Source organism: Hetaerina americana, unplaced genomic scaffold, assembly GCF_022747635.1.
Source record: "Hetaerina americana unplaced genomic scaffold, ioHetAmer1.1.p SCAF_7, whole genome shotgun sequence".
NCBI classification, from domain to species: Eukaryota; Metazoa; Arthropoda; class Insecta; order Odonata; family Calopterygidae; genus Hetaerina; species Hetaerina americana.
In genome coordinates, this window is record NW_027287316.1 from 50341972 (window position 1) to 50360083 (window position 18112).

At 33.6% G+C, this 18112-nt stretch overlaps 1 protein-coding gene across 1 annotated transcript; it reads right to left on the minus strand.

The window, feature by feature from the left end:
• Window positions 1-9305: 9305 nt before the first annotated feature.
• Window positions 9306-16380, minus strand: LOC139696835 (uncharacterized). The gene is made up of 5 exons (XM_071595716.1): window positions 16237-16380; window positions 12933-12990; window positions 10345-10504; window positions 9515-9801; window positions 9306-9325 (listed from the first exon to the last, which is right to left on the minus strand). The coding sequence occupies exons 1-5, from the start codon at window positions 16378-16380 to the stop codon at window positions 9306-9308; spliced, it is 669 nt and encodes a 222-aa protein (XP_071451817.1).
• Window positions 16381-18112: the final 1732 nt, after the last annotated feature.

Here is an 18112-nt window from a genome sequence, read left to right on the forward strand (position 1 = left end):
CTCTGATGCTGAATTAAGGTATATCATCCAAAAACTAGGCAACAAGTTAACCTCAGGCTTAGATGGCAGTCCAATTTTAATGTTTTAAAAATCTTGCCTAGCAATTAAACAGCCTTCACTTTTCTTGAATACCTTCGATCTGAAGAGTTCCCTGCTCCACTCAAAGTAGCCCAAGTCACACCCCTACAGGTATATAATGGTAATGAACTACATGTGAGTTCATTTAGGATTATTTCTTAATTAAAGCAATTATGTAAAATGTTTTAGGCAATTTTTTTATAATCAGCAAATAACCTGCTTGAAAGCTGACAATTTCCTATCCACCTCTCAACATTGCCTTGGGAAATCAAGATCTATTTCCACTGCCTCATATCAAGTTGTCAATCAAATATTGTCTGATCTGGACAATAGATCTGATTTAAGAGGATAGTGATGATGGTAGGAGGAAATGCAACGACAGGTAAGGAAATGGAAAGTAGAAGCATTGACCAGGACAAAAAGACCAGGAGGCAGTTAAAAAATAGATGAGTAGTGATAGAGAAGCAGGAAAAGTAGAAGAAAGATGGGACAATATTAAAAATGGGATATCAAAAGCCACAAATAAAAGCATGGGGACTGATAATTTGAAAAAGGACCAGGAAAGTATGGATTAAAGGTGGGATGAGTTAGAAGATAGATGATAGAAGGAAATGGTAGAATGTAAACACAGAATTGGGTAGAGGAAAGCACAAAGAGATAAATTATTAACTCAGGCAAGACACTAATTTAGTGAAAGATGTATGATGAAAGACAAAGTGTGAGAATATGGACGTTTACAAAGGAAAGGAGAAATGAGAGCACTGTACTGGAAGTTGAAAGAAACTGTCAGGCTGCAAGGTGGAAAAAGCCATACAAACAATCAAAGATAAGCCAGGAAAATTATTACTTGAAACAGGGAAGATTCAAAATAGATGGAAAAAATACACAAAAATATCAGGCCAGGAAGTTCAGACCTAGAAAGAGAATGTGATGTAGATGAGAGTATCTTAGGCCCAGGCATACTTGATTGTGAGATAGAAAGGGAATTGAGGGATTGAAATCAAATAAAGCCGAGGGATAGCATCCTGCAGAACTACTTAAGGGCCTAGGAAAATGGGGAAGGAAAAGTTTTTTTCAATGAATTCATAACTCTTATGATGGTGGCAATACGAGATGTTAAATGTTTTAGTTTCCATCACAAAAGAGGGAAAGACAGCTATGTGTAAGGACAATTGAACAATAAGTTTGATTACACAGATAAGATAGTTCTTTGGATAATCAATAAGAAGATGGAGCTACAGGCATGATTACGTAGAGGATCATCAGTTTGGGTAAGAGATATAGTAATGCTATAACCATAATGAGGCCACCAATAGAAAGGAATATAAATGCAATCAGGATGTATATATTTGTTTCATGGATTTCGATTTGGCATTGGATATAATAAATTGGGTAGAGGTAATGAAAAATGCATTAAGAAAATAGATGTGCAAAAGAAAACCGACAGCAGCAGGGCATAAGCCGCAGAAGAAGAAGACCAATTTAGTTAAAATGGGAACTTGGAATATTATGATAATGTTGAGGACAAGAAAACTAGAGAATATTAACTATTAGACTTATATATGTGCATGTAAAACCTGTACATGCCTCAGAAAGCTCAGGTGCTTGTGGCAGATGGGGAGTGTTAGGAAGACGGGCACTTCTTATCACCCATACATTTCCAATGTATATGTGGAGGTCCCCTCCCATTAACTACATCCTTGATGTGGTGGAAGGGCTTGAGCGTTTTGATGACCCCTAGAGCTGTGCTGGCGGGAGTAATGATAATTGCAAAGGCATATGACCCCAGTGGGGCTGCCATTGAGTGATGCTGTCATGTTAAAAACACTATTGCTGGAAACCACCTCAATTATCATTCCCAAGAATATAATGATGGACAATATAGAGAATATGAGTCCTGGTAACTACAGGACTCAGTCTAATCAGAGGTGTGTCTTGCTCAGCAGCAGAAGAGGCAAGGCTTCCACAATCGCCATCTCACGAAACCCTTGCAATAGAAAACCGACAGCAGCAGAACAGAAGACGGAGAAGAAGAAGACAAATTAAGTTAGCATAGGATCTTGAATTATTAGGACAATGTTGCGTACAGGAAAATTAGAGAATATTAAGCGAGAGATGGAAAGGGGAAATATAAATATTTAAGGTCTATGCAGGGTGAGATGGAAGGATAGTGGGGATTACCGGAGTGACAGTTATAGAATAATATACAGCGGCGGGGACGAGAGCCAACGAGGGGTTGCCATAATATTAAATAAAAAAGGTAGGAATAAGCATAGTAAACATATAACAAGCAATGGATAGAATATTACTAGTAGGGATAAAAGCAGAACTGACGAACTTGGTCATTATTCAGGTATACATGCTACCAAGGAACCATAAGGAGGAAGAAGTTGATAGGATATACGATCAGTTAGAGGATGTAATCGTGAGTGACCCTTCCACCATGTCAAGGTTGTAGTCTGTGGGGGAGGGACATATTGCCTACAAAACCCAATACATACTGAACTTCCACCTGATGGCTTTATTTCTTAAAAAATGAATTTCACATTAAATATTAATATTACTAGCCTCCAATTTTTAAAAGCATTCAGCTATAAAATATATTCAGAAATCACAGCTGGTCACATAATCTTAACAAACATACATATCACCTTCCTTGTTGTCAGTCTAATTTAAAATGAATTTACTACTGTAGGACTGTATTTTATAATACATTCTAAAAATTGGAAAAAGTATAATGATATTAATTTTGAGACATGGCTTCCTACCTTAAACTACTTGAATTATAAATAACCATTAACTCTGTAGGGTCTTCACTTTAATGAAAGATTCAGTGGTATCACTAAGGAATTTAGGTAGGTATTTGGTAAGATGCTATAGTTAGAGTAAACATCTAATGACAGAATTCTTCTGTTTTGTGGCTTGCATAGCATGTTTGATTTAGCCTCCCCCATATCACCCAGGCCATGTCACCAAAAACATGTAAATATCATAAACATAGCAAGCCTTTGACTTAGTACACATAGTAAATTCCCGTTTCTAGCTTACCTTGCTCAAATTTCCTGGATGGAGGCTGAGAGAAATAAACACCAACCCCATATAAAAATTTTTTTAGCATGCAAACTACGTTTTGATACTAAACATCAACTATGTCACATGATTTAATTTTCTAATTTCCTTATACATGTGACCAATCAGAAATAGTGGTATGAGATGGTGAGTGTATAGGAGAGACTGGAGGTGAAAAGGATTATTTCTGGAGAATAGTTACTCATTTTACCTTCCCTCTGAATTGAAATAATTAGGTGATTATTAACATAAGCCTATTAGCATGCATTAATCTAGGTAAATATAGACTAAACCGACCTTCGGGTTGATTAATGAGTTTATGGTTTATAGAGTAAATTAACATTAAACAAAAATAAGAACACAGCATTAAACAATGAATGAAATAACAATACAAAAAGATTATTAACAACTCCATAATACCATGCCACAAAGCCATTGGCATAAACAGGTAAATATACATAGTTAAGCAGTAGCGGTTACTTTGTGTACAAGCATAAATAAATAATATCGGTGAAAGTTATATAATATAATTGTACACAGGTAACTTTAAATTACTCTTTCCTTGGAAAAGAAGAAACCAAACCATATGAGTGTTAGGTACCTTATTCAGAGCTGTCTGAAAATTGAAAATAAGTGTTACAGATTTTAATATCATTGTTTGGAAAGCTTACAATTAATTTAACATTCATTACCTAACTGCAATTGATTTATTTATTTATTATTTCACTTCATTATTGGTAAAATATAAGATATGAAATGTAAAACAGAAAATGTACACATATACGTTTATATTAAAAAATAAATGGTTACAGCTTGCCATGCCCTATTGAAAAATACTCATCTAGCTCATAAAGAATTGATTAAAAAAGATTTTAACCTTGATTTACACATCTGGTATGAGTTTCTCTCTATTATGACTATCGATAAATGATTATAAATTTTAATGCCAGCATAAAGGGGTCTTTTTTGGAACAAAGAAGAGGAATACTGTATTTCATGCACCTTCTTTCTTTGTATTGTGGTATAACAATGCATACTCTCATTATTTTTAAATATACTCAAGTTCTCGAACAAACACGCATGCATGAAATACATACAATCATGTTACAGGTAGGATTTTGAGATTTATATAATGAGGTCTACATAATTCTCTTTTTGGAATTTTGGCCATATATCTAATAACTCTTTTTTGCATGATGAATACTCTGTTAACACCCATAGCAGAGCCCTAAAAGATAATTCCATAACACGCTCAAGATTGGGAAATTACCTGTTTTTAAAACTGCTTGATCTACAGCCTTTGCTAGATTTCTTAGGGCACAGGAAATTCTGGAAAGTTTACTCCATATGTGCCTAATATATTCATTCCAGTTTAAGCTTTTATCAATTATTAAACCTAAAAAGTTGTTGCTGTTAACGTTCTTCAGAAGGTTATCTTTTATGTTAAGATCCATTTCAGCGGTCTATTATTTTTCAAATTGTATACACCTAATTTGTTTCTCCAAAATTTATTGTAATCCCATTTTTTGTGAACCAGTCCTCTAAGAGTGCCAGGGAATTATTAACATTATACTCCAGCAATGGGTTCTTCTGGTTACTTAGTATCAAATTCGTGTACGTACAACCTAAACCACCCGCTTTCTATATTCAATGTAGGATTTAAACCATCTGTTTGCTATTCCAAAATGCTCTCATTTTTTTCAGCAATAAAGGGTGGTCTACACAGTCAAAGGCTAGAGAGAAATGATGAAAAATTCCAACTGTGGATTCATTAATATCTGAACCTGTCACAATTTTACTGATGAAACAATGAGGCAATTCATCTGCATACTTTTGTTCCATCTTTCAGTTGCCACATCCATGTATGTGCATTAATCTAATAGGTAGAGAAATTATTTTTTCTACAACCACATAATACTCTTACATGGCATGAATAACTTCAATAAGGAATAAATAGTTCTTTTTTAGAAAAAGAAACTGCTTGCCTGAATTCAAGTGGATATTGCTCTATCAATAATCAATCTTACATCTATTCCATTAATTTATTACAAAAAAATAAATACTGCTGGGACTAATTTTATTACCAGAGTAATGCTTGAAGTATTATTTGATTGATCAAAAACACAAAAATTCTAAAACATGAAGCACAATAAAAATACCTTAAAAGAATGTAATTCATGTGACAAACTCAACAAAAGACCTCTAAGTGAATAAGATTCTTTTATACCTGTAATGATTAAAATAGCCTAAGTAAAATTTGTTATATTTATTAAATATTGGTTAATTTCCTAAAGAACATGCTTTAACATAGAGAGTCATGAATGAAGGAAGTTTCATTGAAGTTGGTATGTTGAAATGCTAGAGAATGGCATACTTATTCTCTACCCTTTCATTCTACTCTATTGAAACTGTTTCATGAACCACCAACTTCATGAAGGGATATATTGAGTGAGTTGGCTATTATGTATTTTATGGAGATGTGATGTCCACAAACCAACTGGAAGGTTAAAATTCTCTTATAGTTATTTTGCTCAACTTCTTTGGACAACTGACTTTAAACAGAACTTCTTCATTGATCCCTTCCTGAGACAAGCCTTCTTGAATAACTCTTCTTTTTGGTTTTCAATTACATTAATCAAAACATCATTTTTTTTAATTTTCTAGACTCAACTTCAGCTCTGGGTAAAGCATCTTAAATTGGCCCCACAAAGTGTATAAAAGAAAAACAAAAAATATCAGTGCCTCGAGAGACCTTAGGCAACAATCATACAGACCAACATTATATTTTAACCATGCAAAGTTTCTACGTGTATAGTAACAATGATAAGTGAGTACCATGTGTTTGAAAGTGGATATTACTTGCCAATATTTTAGAGGTATTCACATGAGTTTTATAATATATTCATATTAAGATATTGCATAGAAAAAGGAATTGAAGAATGAAAGTAACAAAATTTAACTCTCACTATTTGTATTTTATTGATAATAATGCATTTCAATTCAATGCACCATCTTCAGATTACAAAATGGAAAAGTCTCACAAATTGACATCTGAAACATACCCTAATGTAAAATAATGTTCCTGGTCCCTTTTAGTTTATACTATTGAAGTATTATTACAACACGTACAAGGTAGTCTTCCACTAAAACCATTTCAAGGCAGAATTCTACCATTACAACTTAGTATGGCTATTGGAGAGAAACATGAATTAAGATCACCTTGTAATATCAATGCTTGGATGAAACATATTTACCTGCTATGACTTAGCTTGCAAGCACACTTATTCCTTGATTACAAGTCAAAAATGGCATTCTTTCTTGTAGCTTCTTATATATGTTTATTTGTCGAATAAATATATGAACCTAAAATGTAGGTACAATAAGAGGAAGTTTATACTTACACATGCACAAAAACAAAGTTACATAAAATTGAAGTTGGTTAGTTCATCCGCTACCTTTTAGTCTTATTAAACGTAGTATAAGTACAGTATAACATCACAGCCCCATAATGTATTGTAACACTGCTTCAGAAGCATAACAACCGTATATCACAATTACTTCTCGAACATACAGAATAGTTCCACATGTATTAACATGAATAATTTCTACAATGGGTTTTTACTTCATATGAAAATAAACTGAATATATTGAGTCAACTTTTTTAAATTGTAACAGATTCCTATCATAACACCTCATTAATGGCAATTAAAATTCGCTATGGTCAACAAAAACAAGTGCAAACATTTCTTCATAATTATTCTAACATCTTAATGACCAAATTCCCATGTAACAATAATATATTAACTGTGTATGATAACAATAAAAATTACAAACAGTTTATAGCCCATTCACCAGATACATTGTTCTCTCAACTTTTGAAATGCAATTCTCAAATAAGCAAAACCATTGAGATGTATTTCATTATCAGACAATGAAAAAGGTACCCTGGAAACATCTAAAGATGGATGTACTAGTATATGCATTTTTTTGAAAGATTATCTATTGATGAAGGGCTAAAAGGAATGATTGAAGGGAGAAAACTGATGCTTTGAAAGATAGGTTTAAAAACTAGTTAACCATATCCAGATGGGAGGTAGACTAGTGAGAATTACACTGGAATGTGAAGGAATATGGAAAAATGGATGGAAGAGGATTTAAAGAAAGAAAATGAAGTGGTGGATACTGCCAGTTAGAGCGAGAGCCATTGAAGGTAGACAGATGTGGAGAAGTACAACTCAAAGAACCTGCCCAATATTTAGAGCGATAGAATTGTCTAGATCCAAAGAAATAGGATTACAGGCTAATATAAGTAAAAATGAAGCTAATACATATTCATGATTTTACTTGAGCTTATTACATAATTTTAAATATCCATTTCATTTTATAATTCCAACCGTTTATCATTAATATTCTATCATTATTCAAAGAATTTAATTCTTCTAATTCAATACTTTGATTCTAGCATATTAATGTAATAGTGAATTAGTAGCAAATTGCATAGTCAGTAGTTTTAGGCAACTTTATCATGCCCTCTTCACTCTCATTTAATGCCCCAAAGGTTGGTCCATTGACCTTCCTCTTTTTACTATGAGACGTAATTGCCTTGAATTATTAATATTTGAAAATATTTTTTTCACCTGATCATATTCAGAGCTATTACACATACAAGTTAAGTGCGATATTGTCTGAACTGTAGCTTAGGTAGGTTTGTGTCAAATATGTGGGAGTCACCTCATTTCAATGTTAGGTGAGGTGACTACCACTAGAATAGAGAATATTCTACAATGCTATCCCAATGTACTGGGATAGGTGAATGTCATAACACAATGGGTCAAGCACATGGAAATTATTTAGCGACTTCACTGTTTATGATTATGTAGACTCGAACACTACTAAAATAGATTTGTTGGTACACAGATGGCTACGATCATTTTGAACTGCAATAAATGGGTCAGCATGACTATCAGAAGAAAACACTTGGAATGGCATAATTCTATTCTTAGCAAAAGGTGACATTGATAACTCTGATGGAATTATGCAGAACCACCAAATTAATGTATTTTTCAATGTCCAAATAATCCACATCAATCAATTAGTAAATATGCCTCCTTATTCAGGACTTTTAGGCCAACTTTCTTCACTAGATTTCCAGAATTTTAATCAAAAAATTATCGTGCTCAAAAATATAATGAAAGCTGATAGTACATAAAAAGTATATTCCTGGGCTTGTTAGGGATAAAGGCCAAGCTTCCCAGCACTAAGCTTGCAGAATTGACAGATATTGACAAATAAGCCGAAGCAGGTGGATTGACAGGCCTAATGTGTTGAGATAAATGGAAAGAGACAAACATGAGATAATCCAACCAAGTTAATCCATATAAAAAGAATATCAAAACCATGACAAAGTTTTGAAAAACCATATGCATCCCATCAAATCCACAAACTCAGTAGACTTCTCTTCACTTAATATGATCATTCAACCAGCCATCCCATACAAAAGGTAGACACTTCTAAAAGAGGAATGCTGGCAAAAATGATAAATTTAAATAGAACTTTAGAAAAAAGCTCTGAACAATATTTTAATGCCATTATCATTTTCAAAAGACATTCAGCCTAAAAAATAGCACATTTGATCAAAGGAATAACATGCAAAAAATCTGGTACAAAGTCCTGCAGTTCATTAAAACCTTTAAGTTACATCACATTTCCTTCAGGTATTTTATAGTATATTATAAGACTATAACCACATGATAGTAGAAATTGACCTGCCAAACAAATTAAATAATTATCAAGTTTAATTTTAATAAACAACTAAATATAAAGAAGCATTTCCCATTCTAAAATGGTTATTGTAAAGTTTATCAGGAATGGATAGTGCTGCATAATTGATAAATGCCATAACTCTGAATCTTCATCAGTACAATTTACACACAGCCTGAAAAATTAATAGCATGGAAAAATAGGGTCACATAAAACAAATAACCTTATTGTGAGCACAAATACAGAAAGCCACCAGGAATTACCAGTTTGCACCCTCACACATGCATTGTACCATTCTTGTTGGTTTTCAAAATGGAGTAAGTTCTTAAAGATATCCTGTACCATGGTAATTTTTCCTGACATTCATTCATTTATGACATTTACCTCAGGTTTCCCAGTCAGTGACTCACTTCTTGCCCTGTAATTAAAAAAAAATAATGTCTACATGGGTGTCCCTATTGTCATCTCTGGAGTAAGAGATCTTATGATGGGACAATGTAGACATCATTTGTAGAAATTAGTTGCCATGCATCTCAATCTGCTGATTTGTTAGCCTTTTTCTTTTTTCTTTTCTTAGGCCTCTTTCCCTTCCCCTTTTTCCCTTCACCTTCCTCCCCATCCTTCTTCTTGTCACTGTCTTTGGCAGCCGGTGTTGCAAGAACTGGAGTCCTTATATATGCATCATATGAGTAAATCTTGCATTCTACCCCAGAGCAAAATTCCTCACCACATTCACTGCATGAAAGTGCCCTTGTCTCCAAAATTCCAGCACGGTTCTTGGAGCGCTTGATCACTCCACCGCCAGCCATCATGGACTTTCCCAGCCGAGCAGAATATGCCTGTCTTTTGTCTTGCTGAACACTCTGGAGATGAAGTTTGCCCATGTTGACAAATCTATAAAAAATTTTAAACATTCATGTACTCTATCAGCTTTATCCTGAGAACATGTTTGCTGAAGAGAGGACAATGACCCCCTCCTAATAAACTAGGGCTTAAAATTCAAGAACATTTTCATTCAGTTCAGAAAAACCTGAAAGCTGACTCAGGAAAGTAATATATAAATGCCAAGGCATATGAAATTCATACATTCAGATCTAGAGATTAGCTACTCCTCAGTGCTTCCTGCAGTTACATAGAAATATTTAACATTTGGATAATCATACACACACACACATACACACAAGGTTTTCCCTGGGAGGCTCCACACACTTCACCCAGATTTGAATTCACAACCATTTGTCCAATATCTGAATGAAATACATTACACAACCATACCACTGCTTATTAATACATAATAATACACTTACTAGAGCCTAACACAAAATTCTTAATCAAAAGAGAACTATATAATAGTTTTAGGAGCATACCATCATCATTGCCATTTGGGGAAGAGAGAAAAGAATGATGATTTTAAATTCAGTCATAAAATAAGCTTACTTGGAAAACATTTCTTCTTCCATTTTGACTTTTGGTCTTAAGTCAGTTAGCATTTTCCAATGAATTGGAACAGAACATAGGTCTTCAAGACGTATGCTTCGCATAGATGGTGGCACAGGATTTGCAAAAGGAAATTCCTTCTTCTCCTTAGACTTTTTACCTGTCCTGAAACCACTTCCACCTTTGTCCTTTTTACTCTGGTTCAAAACCATGTTGAGAAATGAGGAGAAACACACAGCATTAAAAAAAACAAAATGGAATAACAAGAGGATATGAAATGATGGTTAAAGGGATGAACCATTACACAATCAACTCATGAGGACAGCATGTAATCATAAATTGCAGTTAGTCTTTTGATAATTCTCAATACTCTAAAATCAACTACTCGTGTAACACTCTACATTTTTATACAGCTACCATACACCACTGGGCATTTAAAATTTTTTATTGACTTAAATCTCAGTCTCTAACCCCAGCATTCCATACTTAAAAGACTTGTTCATGCAGCAATTAAATTTTTCTACATGAAAATCCATCAGAAGAGTTTATTAACGTGACGGTGGTTGTCAATTTTCAGTGGTCATTACATATTATGTCACTAAAAATATGCAAAGATTTCTTTCCCATTTACTCACACTTCAAAACTCATATCTGCTGACCTATTGAGCTAAAGCATATAGTATGAAACCTTGTTGCATAATTACACAGATTGATTGTAAGTGTGTGGCAAGTTGCATAACCAATGTCCCCAGAACGTATCAAAAGGTTTATTGGTACACAGCTTTTAAAAAACTAAAAGTTTTTACAATGAAAATTCAATACAAAACCACAACTTAATTTTTCAGGCTAAGTTATATTTATTTTTCCACAGTTTGTTGATCCTTTCCGAACAATGTGACTATTCTGTCTCAGCAAAATAATCACCTCCTCATTTGAATAACAGCTCCATTCTGTAAGCCATCTTTTCAAATTGTTGAACATACCTGTATAGTAGTCAGGAAAGTCATTTCTGGAGAATAGAATGGGGAATGAGTTGGAATTGTAACACAATCAATTTTACCTACACAACTGCCGAGTGAGATTATACATTGTCAAGATGGAAAAGGACTTTATGTTGGTCAATTGTGGACTTAATGTAGGCAATTGCAGGATTCAATAGGGGATTCAAATGTTCAGCATCAATTGTGTTCATCCACTCCAAAAATGTTTAAACAACTCATAAACCATTCTAATCAACCATAATGTTTATAAAGTTTTTCATTAGTCTCCTGATGTGATTTGCTGTTTATAAAATGCTTGATCAACATGTAAAATTCTCTTTCATCCAGTAGTTGGAAATCAATTGACTTGCTTGACACAAATGAACACTAAACACAGAGTAAAGCACTCATCTGGTTGAAGTATTTTAGGTATTCCTTCAAGAAATGCTAATAATTAAAAATTACTTAAATATGCAACATTGGTGTCGTCTCTGATGTTGTAATTGATATGATGTTGAATTTCAGCATCTACAGAATGCGGGTTAAGATGAACTTTCAGGGAATGCAACATGAAAATTACCTTATGAAGCTACTAAAAATACAAAAATATACATACACTTTAGTTCACTATATCATACTGACTTAAGGGTATGATGCCATTTCTCCTAAAACTTGATAAATATACATTAACTTCCTGACTATTAGTGCACATTAGTTTTACATCGTAACTGTATTTTGTATTTCTATATGTCAGCTAATTTATTTCCTATTGATGTGTCCTATACATCTGCCATGTATACTCTCATTACTGTGCAATATGTCTGCTGGACAAATAAAATGATGATAGTAATAATAACTATTATTGATGTACAATCAAAACAGGTTTCCAATTAAAAATTCTCAGAATTCCCACAGAATATATTAAGTCCCAAACCACTGTCCCTGTGATTATGTACATGTATATGTTTTATTAACTAGCAGTAATTATAAGATCAAAAGATGAGGTTTTTGATGATACTTCAGTGAAAGATGTGATGAGCTAATCATCAAGCTACCACACAAATACCCTTCCTTCCATGTTTGCAAATACCTAAAAAAATTAAAATTTGTTGTCCCAGGCGTAACTTTGTGGAATTTGCATGACATATTGAAATGTAATGAAATAATAACTAGAATTTACTATTTCGTTGATAGGATAAACCATACCACAGTAAAGAGTGCAAATTTTGGCTTGATTGATGAAGAGAGAGCTCATCTAACACTGCCCAACTCATTATCTTTAAGCCCAACACCATGGGGTATTCTAACATTAGGGAAAGAGGTTCCTATCCCTGTGCCACCTGTTGTTTCCCATTAAGATCTGACACCCAAAAAGTCACAGCAGTAGGGGGCTCACCCTCAATTGTCCCTGGGTCCTTCTGGTCAGTTTTTTCTGACTATTGCATGACCACACCCACCCTACTTGATTAATTTATCTATGGAACTTTTTAATTCTGACTAACTGTATTACCTTACTCCCTTTTGGACACCAAACTCTCTCTGAAGATGATCCTTCATCATGGCTTTTAGAGGGAGCAGTCTTCCATTGTTGATTATCCAAAACTTTACTTTTTCTTGATCGAAAACTGAACTCCTTATCCCGAATCTTTGCATCTTCTGGCCTGACCTTAAACCCAACAGAGGACATAGAATAAAAATTTTTATATTCTATTAGATAATTAAATGCATAAGAAATAGTAACTCTCATTTAAGGACGACATGGTAATTACTATGCATGCATAGTTATTAGGTAAACCAAAATTAGAAGTCAAGAAAAATTGATTTTTGAAGAAGAAAAATAGAGAAACATGTTGGATATCCTGTAGCACAACTAGGACCACATCTGACATAACTAGTCTAGGCAGGAATTCTTTCAGTCAATTATACAAAAAAGTGTAAGAATAAAATCAAAATATCATTCATACCCCTGCCATTTCAAGTAAAGCAAAGTTTACAGTTTGAGTTATATGAACACTATGAAAATAAAGGAAGAGTGAAAAGCCTTCTTGCCTCTTTACTGCTGCATCTAATCTAAAGGATTCCATTAGTAATGAACTACGGAATATCATTATTTATTTATTTAGAAGTGTCTGGCATTTCATTTGGGTATTAGGGCACTTTGGTGAAATTAATTTAAAACATGGTTCACTGAAATTTCCCATTTGTTCCCATAAACTTTCAATAACACCATTTAATTTACTCAGAGAAAGCCTCCTGATATGGTAAAAGAAAGTTATTTAAATAATTCTTTGGGGAGATAGTCAAAGTTTGCAACAACCAAAACATCAGGGAGATGCAGTAAAAATGTCATTGTTCAGTATTCAAACATATTGCATGAAGAGTTAGAGTAGAGGACAGATGTGGCGGTCACAGTGTAGTTTTGTCAGGTTGGATTCAAAGAAAAGAGAAAGAGTTGAAATTAACCAGCATTGATATTATATACTCCTAGTAATAGATTCTGAGGCAGAGATAAACTTATTTATAACAAGCACAATTATGTAGAGAACTCAGCTACTGTGGGCAAATAGAGAAGAGTTTGTCGGAAATAATGCATTCCATAAGCACCACGTCAGAGTTAAAACATTCACTTCAGCAGCCTTATTCTGTTTTGGCATTTTTAATATTATTGAAAATATCCATTGTGGCAAGTAACCATCCAGTGATAAATAATGATTATCATTAAAATGAGGAAATAGCTATATCTAATGAACAAGCAAAAACTAAACTGCTATATGAAATACTTATTCTTTTATTGTGATGCCCCTGTATAACCATTTCCCATGCCTGAATACTTTCTTCCTTGCCACCATCCATATTCCCACAGTAACTATTTCCAATCATCATAAAGATATTTTAGTCAACATTCACAGTTAATTATGAATTTTCCTTCCTCAGAACCTCATTACTGCAATGCATTAATTACAAATAGTATAGTCTTTGTTCCAAGCATACAACAAAAAGCTCCGATAATCTCATGCTGCGAAAGAACACTAAGGTATTAGGTCAAACCCCATGACACCCATACCCAAGAAGTAGAATGAGGGAGGACTAGGAGGAGTAGTGGGGCAGTAGTGGTATCAAGGGTCTTATGTGTCCAGGAAAAGAATGATTACCCAAGGCATTGACTGTACAGAGAAAGGTTGAGGAAAGAAGCTTGCTCTGAACTTTTTTGAATGAATAGTTGATGTTCTCTATTGAAAGTGCAAGCCCACATTGTGCTTTTTGTTTTCTTTCTACAATTTCTTAGCCACTCTATCATATTTCTGCCCTACCATTCAGTAAAATTGCCACCATTGAACTGAATATTGAAGTTTTTTTGCAATCTGTTTTCTCATAACTTGCTCTACAGTAGCGCATTTTGAATCAAGAAAAATAATCTTTGGAAGAAAATTAAGTAATTTAAAAACTTAATGACTAATATCAAAGAAACTGCGGGAGATGCCGCAACAGTAACTTTTAACGGAGTCATCCGCTGATGTGCATCATTGTTGCATGCGTGATGCACATTAGCGGATGACTCCGTTAAAAGTTACTGTTGCGGCATCTCCCGCAGTTTCTTTGGAATTTGTCAAAGTAAAACACCATAAGTGTTTAAAGTTGGCTTTAACCTCGTGGACTGTGGCGCCTCGCGCACGACTACGAATGCCTGTGACATTGTATGTACGGTATTTCGTCACAACATCTTGTTCCTTTAAAAGCCCCAAAATTTCAGAGTTTAAGAGGACGCCTCAGTAGTTTAAGTGGCTAAAGCACTCGACCGGATATTGAGGGATCTGGGTTCGAATCCCAGTCAAGGAGAATGATTTTTACACTCTGAAATTGTTAAATTGGACTTAATGACTACTTAATTTTTATTTAGTTTTGAAATGCTAACCTTTCTGGCTTGAACTTTCTAAATGGACACTGATAATACACGATTAAAACTCAATTTCATGGCATAATTATCAAAAACCTTTATGCTAGAAAATAATTTATTGGCAGGAATCCGAAATCATAAAAAAGATTTTTATAGACATGCTAAAAAGTACCTCCTAAGATGAATAGCACAAGCACTGAAGACACAAATGGAAAAAGAATTTCATGAGAACATAATTTCAACATGGCAAGAGTTTAAGAGGACGCCTCGGTAGCTTAAGTGGCTAAAGCACTCGACCGGATATTGAGGGATCTGGGTTCGAGTCCCAGTCAAGGCGAATGATTTTTACGCTCTGAAATTGTTGCATTAAAATGGCAATTGTTTTAAAATCTCACTGGAATAGCTTGTTTTTACTATGACTAATGGAGAACTTCATTGAGATGGTCATTGACAATGATATTTAAATCATACTAGAATTGCAGACATAAAATATTACATTAGAAATGCATGGAAAAATCTTCTTTAGAGAAGTGGCATAAATGAAGGTAATTGTAACTAAAAGGGAGAAGAATATCTAATAAAAATGTGGCACAAAATGAATAATTTAGATCAATTCAAACTACCTCTATAAGTTATGTGAAGAAAAAGACTCATGGAAAGTGAAAATTATGGAGATAGGAATAAAGGTCTCTTTTAGATTAGTCACATTCAAAAACCCACATTGATGAGCGCAATAATAAATAGGTAACATGAGGGGAGGAGGCCATAACAAAATAATTCAAATAAAGTAGACGATGAAAACTTGAAAGAAATGATAATAAATGATCAACTGATATAAAATATAGTGAAAGACCTTGAGACTTGTTTGCTCTTTTTTTTCATATGTTTTCACTCTATTTTAGGAATTAAAACATTTTATTAAACCTAACTGTGAGCAAATCAATGTCCTGATTAAAGAAACTATACAAAATTGAATCTTAAAACTAACTTTATTCTTCACTTCTGTAGTTCACCCACCTTCTCTGGGCGAATTCTATACTCTGGGAGTCTATCTAAGAACTTTTCAAAATCCTCTTTAGTTGAAATTTGTGTGTTGCAATCATCCAACTCAGGAGATGGCTCCTTCTTTTTACTGAGGAAATCATCCAGGCGTAATGACATACTCTTTCTTCCCTGAGAATGATTCTCTTATAAAAGTCCCCAGCAACTGAAATATTGCTGTGATTTTTGTTGCACTCACTGCACATTTGAATGACAGTAGAGAGCTCTGAATAAATGGGCATTGTGTTTTATGATGGCTATTAGGTTAAATTAGTAGGTTAGGATGCATGAGCACATACAAACAGTCTTCAAAATGAAGTATCATCATAAATTGTTGCTAAATACATTTATGTTTAGATTTCAAGTAAGTTGTCTTCAAAACGGCAAAAACTTCTGATCACTGGCAGCAACTAGAAAAAGAAATGTAACGATTTTGTAAGCATATTTGAGGATATTTTATAGGAGCATAAAAAATTAAGCAAATTATCACATTGAATTTATGAAGTCATGGTAAGTATATTTTAACAATAAAAATGTATAGAAAATAAGTTGATTGACTGCAATCTATACATAAAGGAAAATCTACAAAATGAAACTGTATCGCAGGGTACATTTTCTTATGTTTCAAAAACTAATAAAAATACATAATAATTAAAATATGTTCAAAATTATTAAACAAAGCATAAGTTGAAAAGCTCATGCGCATGATAAAACTTATACAATTAAAAATAAAAGCACATATGGTGAAAAGTTTTCTAATATTGAAGCTGCATCATTTATTGGAACATCATTCCAAAGCAAAAATATACCAGACATTTGTTCAAGTATTTATATAACAGATGTTAATCACTAGTAGCACCACAACTTTCATGAAATGGAAATGAGGTAAAGATCATTCACCACCTATGCTTAATGTGACATCTGATTCTATGATTAGCACCAATGTGTACAAAATCCTTGTTCAAAAGTACTTTTGACAGAATATGTAGTTACATGATGGAATGGTTTTATAAAGTTTTTTATGAAATACATGAAAACTTGCACGTTCACACTGTTCTGTGAAAGTTTGGAAAACTATCCACTTGAGTAAATAAATACCCTTAACGATAATATTTCCTTAGGTTCTTCTTAAAATTCTCAGAAACTCAACATTAATAAATTAACACCAATGCCACAAACAGATATGTAAAAAATAATCAACAGACAAGTAAGCATGTAAAATGATCTGGACATTTCAGATGAATATGTATGACTTGAGCCATGTAAAACTAGCATTACATTAGCAATGCATGCTGCAATTCTATTTTACATCTCACAAGTTCAATATTTGAGCTGAATTTGAACTTGCAGAGTACTAATGGATAATACACAGTTATAATTTCCCCAAAGACTACAATTCTTATCCAGAATTTGCACCTGGGGGTAGCATAGCATAAACATATCCTGTATCTTCACTGATAATCACGCCTTATTTAATCAAAAGGCCAGAAGAGAGGTCCAAAGACTCTTGTCTGATCAGAATACACCTGACATTATTAATTAAAAATTATTGCCTACCTTTCTACTCCTAAGCAGCCTGCTCATGAGCCTCTAGAAAAGAGGTATCATCTAAAACTTATAGTACATTAAATATTAACTTTAGAAGGATATAATAACAATTAGTGTTTTAAAAAAAATGGCAGACTGCAACATGGATTCCCATCAAAGATATGTCACCTTCCCTCTACAGTGTGTAAATATAATTCAACAAGAGATATAAAATGTCAACAAATTCATTGCCAAGGCAATTTAAACTCTAAATTAAAGGTCAATCTATCGAAGTAGCGAAAGTCTTATTTCATAATTGTGGCAG

Coding starts and splice junctions, on each gene's coding strand:
- LOC139696835 (XM_071595716.1), bottom strand. CDS start 16,380: ATGTCATTACGCCTGGATGATTTCCTCAGTAAAAAGAAGGAGCCATCT. Junction 10,505..12,932: donor CAGTTTTCGATCAAGAAAAA/GTAAAGTTTTGG, acceptor GTTTCAGGACAG/GTAAAAAGTCTAAGGAGAAG. Junction 9,802..10,344: donor GAAGAAGAAATGTTTTCCAA/GTAAGCTTATTT, acceptor AATTTTTTATAG/ATTTGTCAACATGGGCAAAC.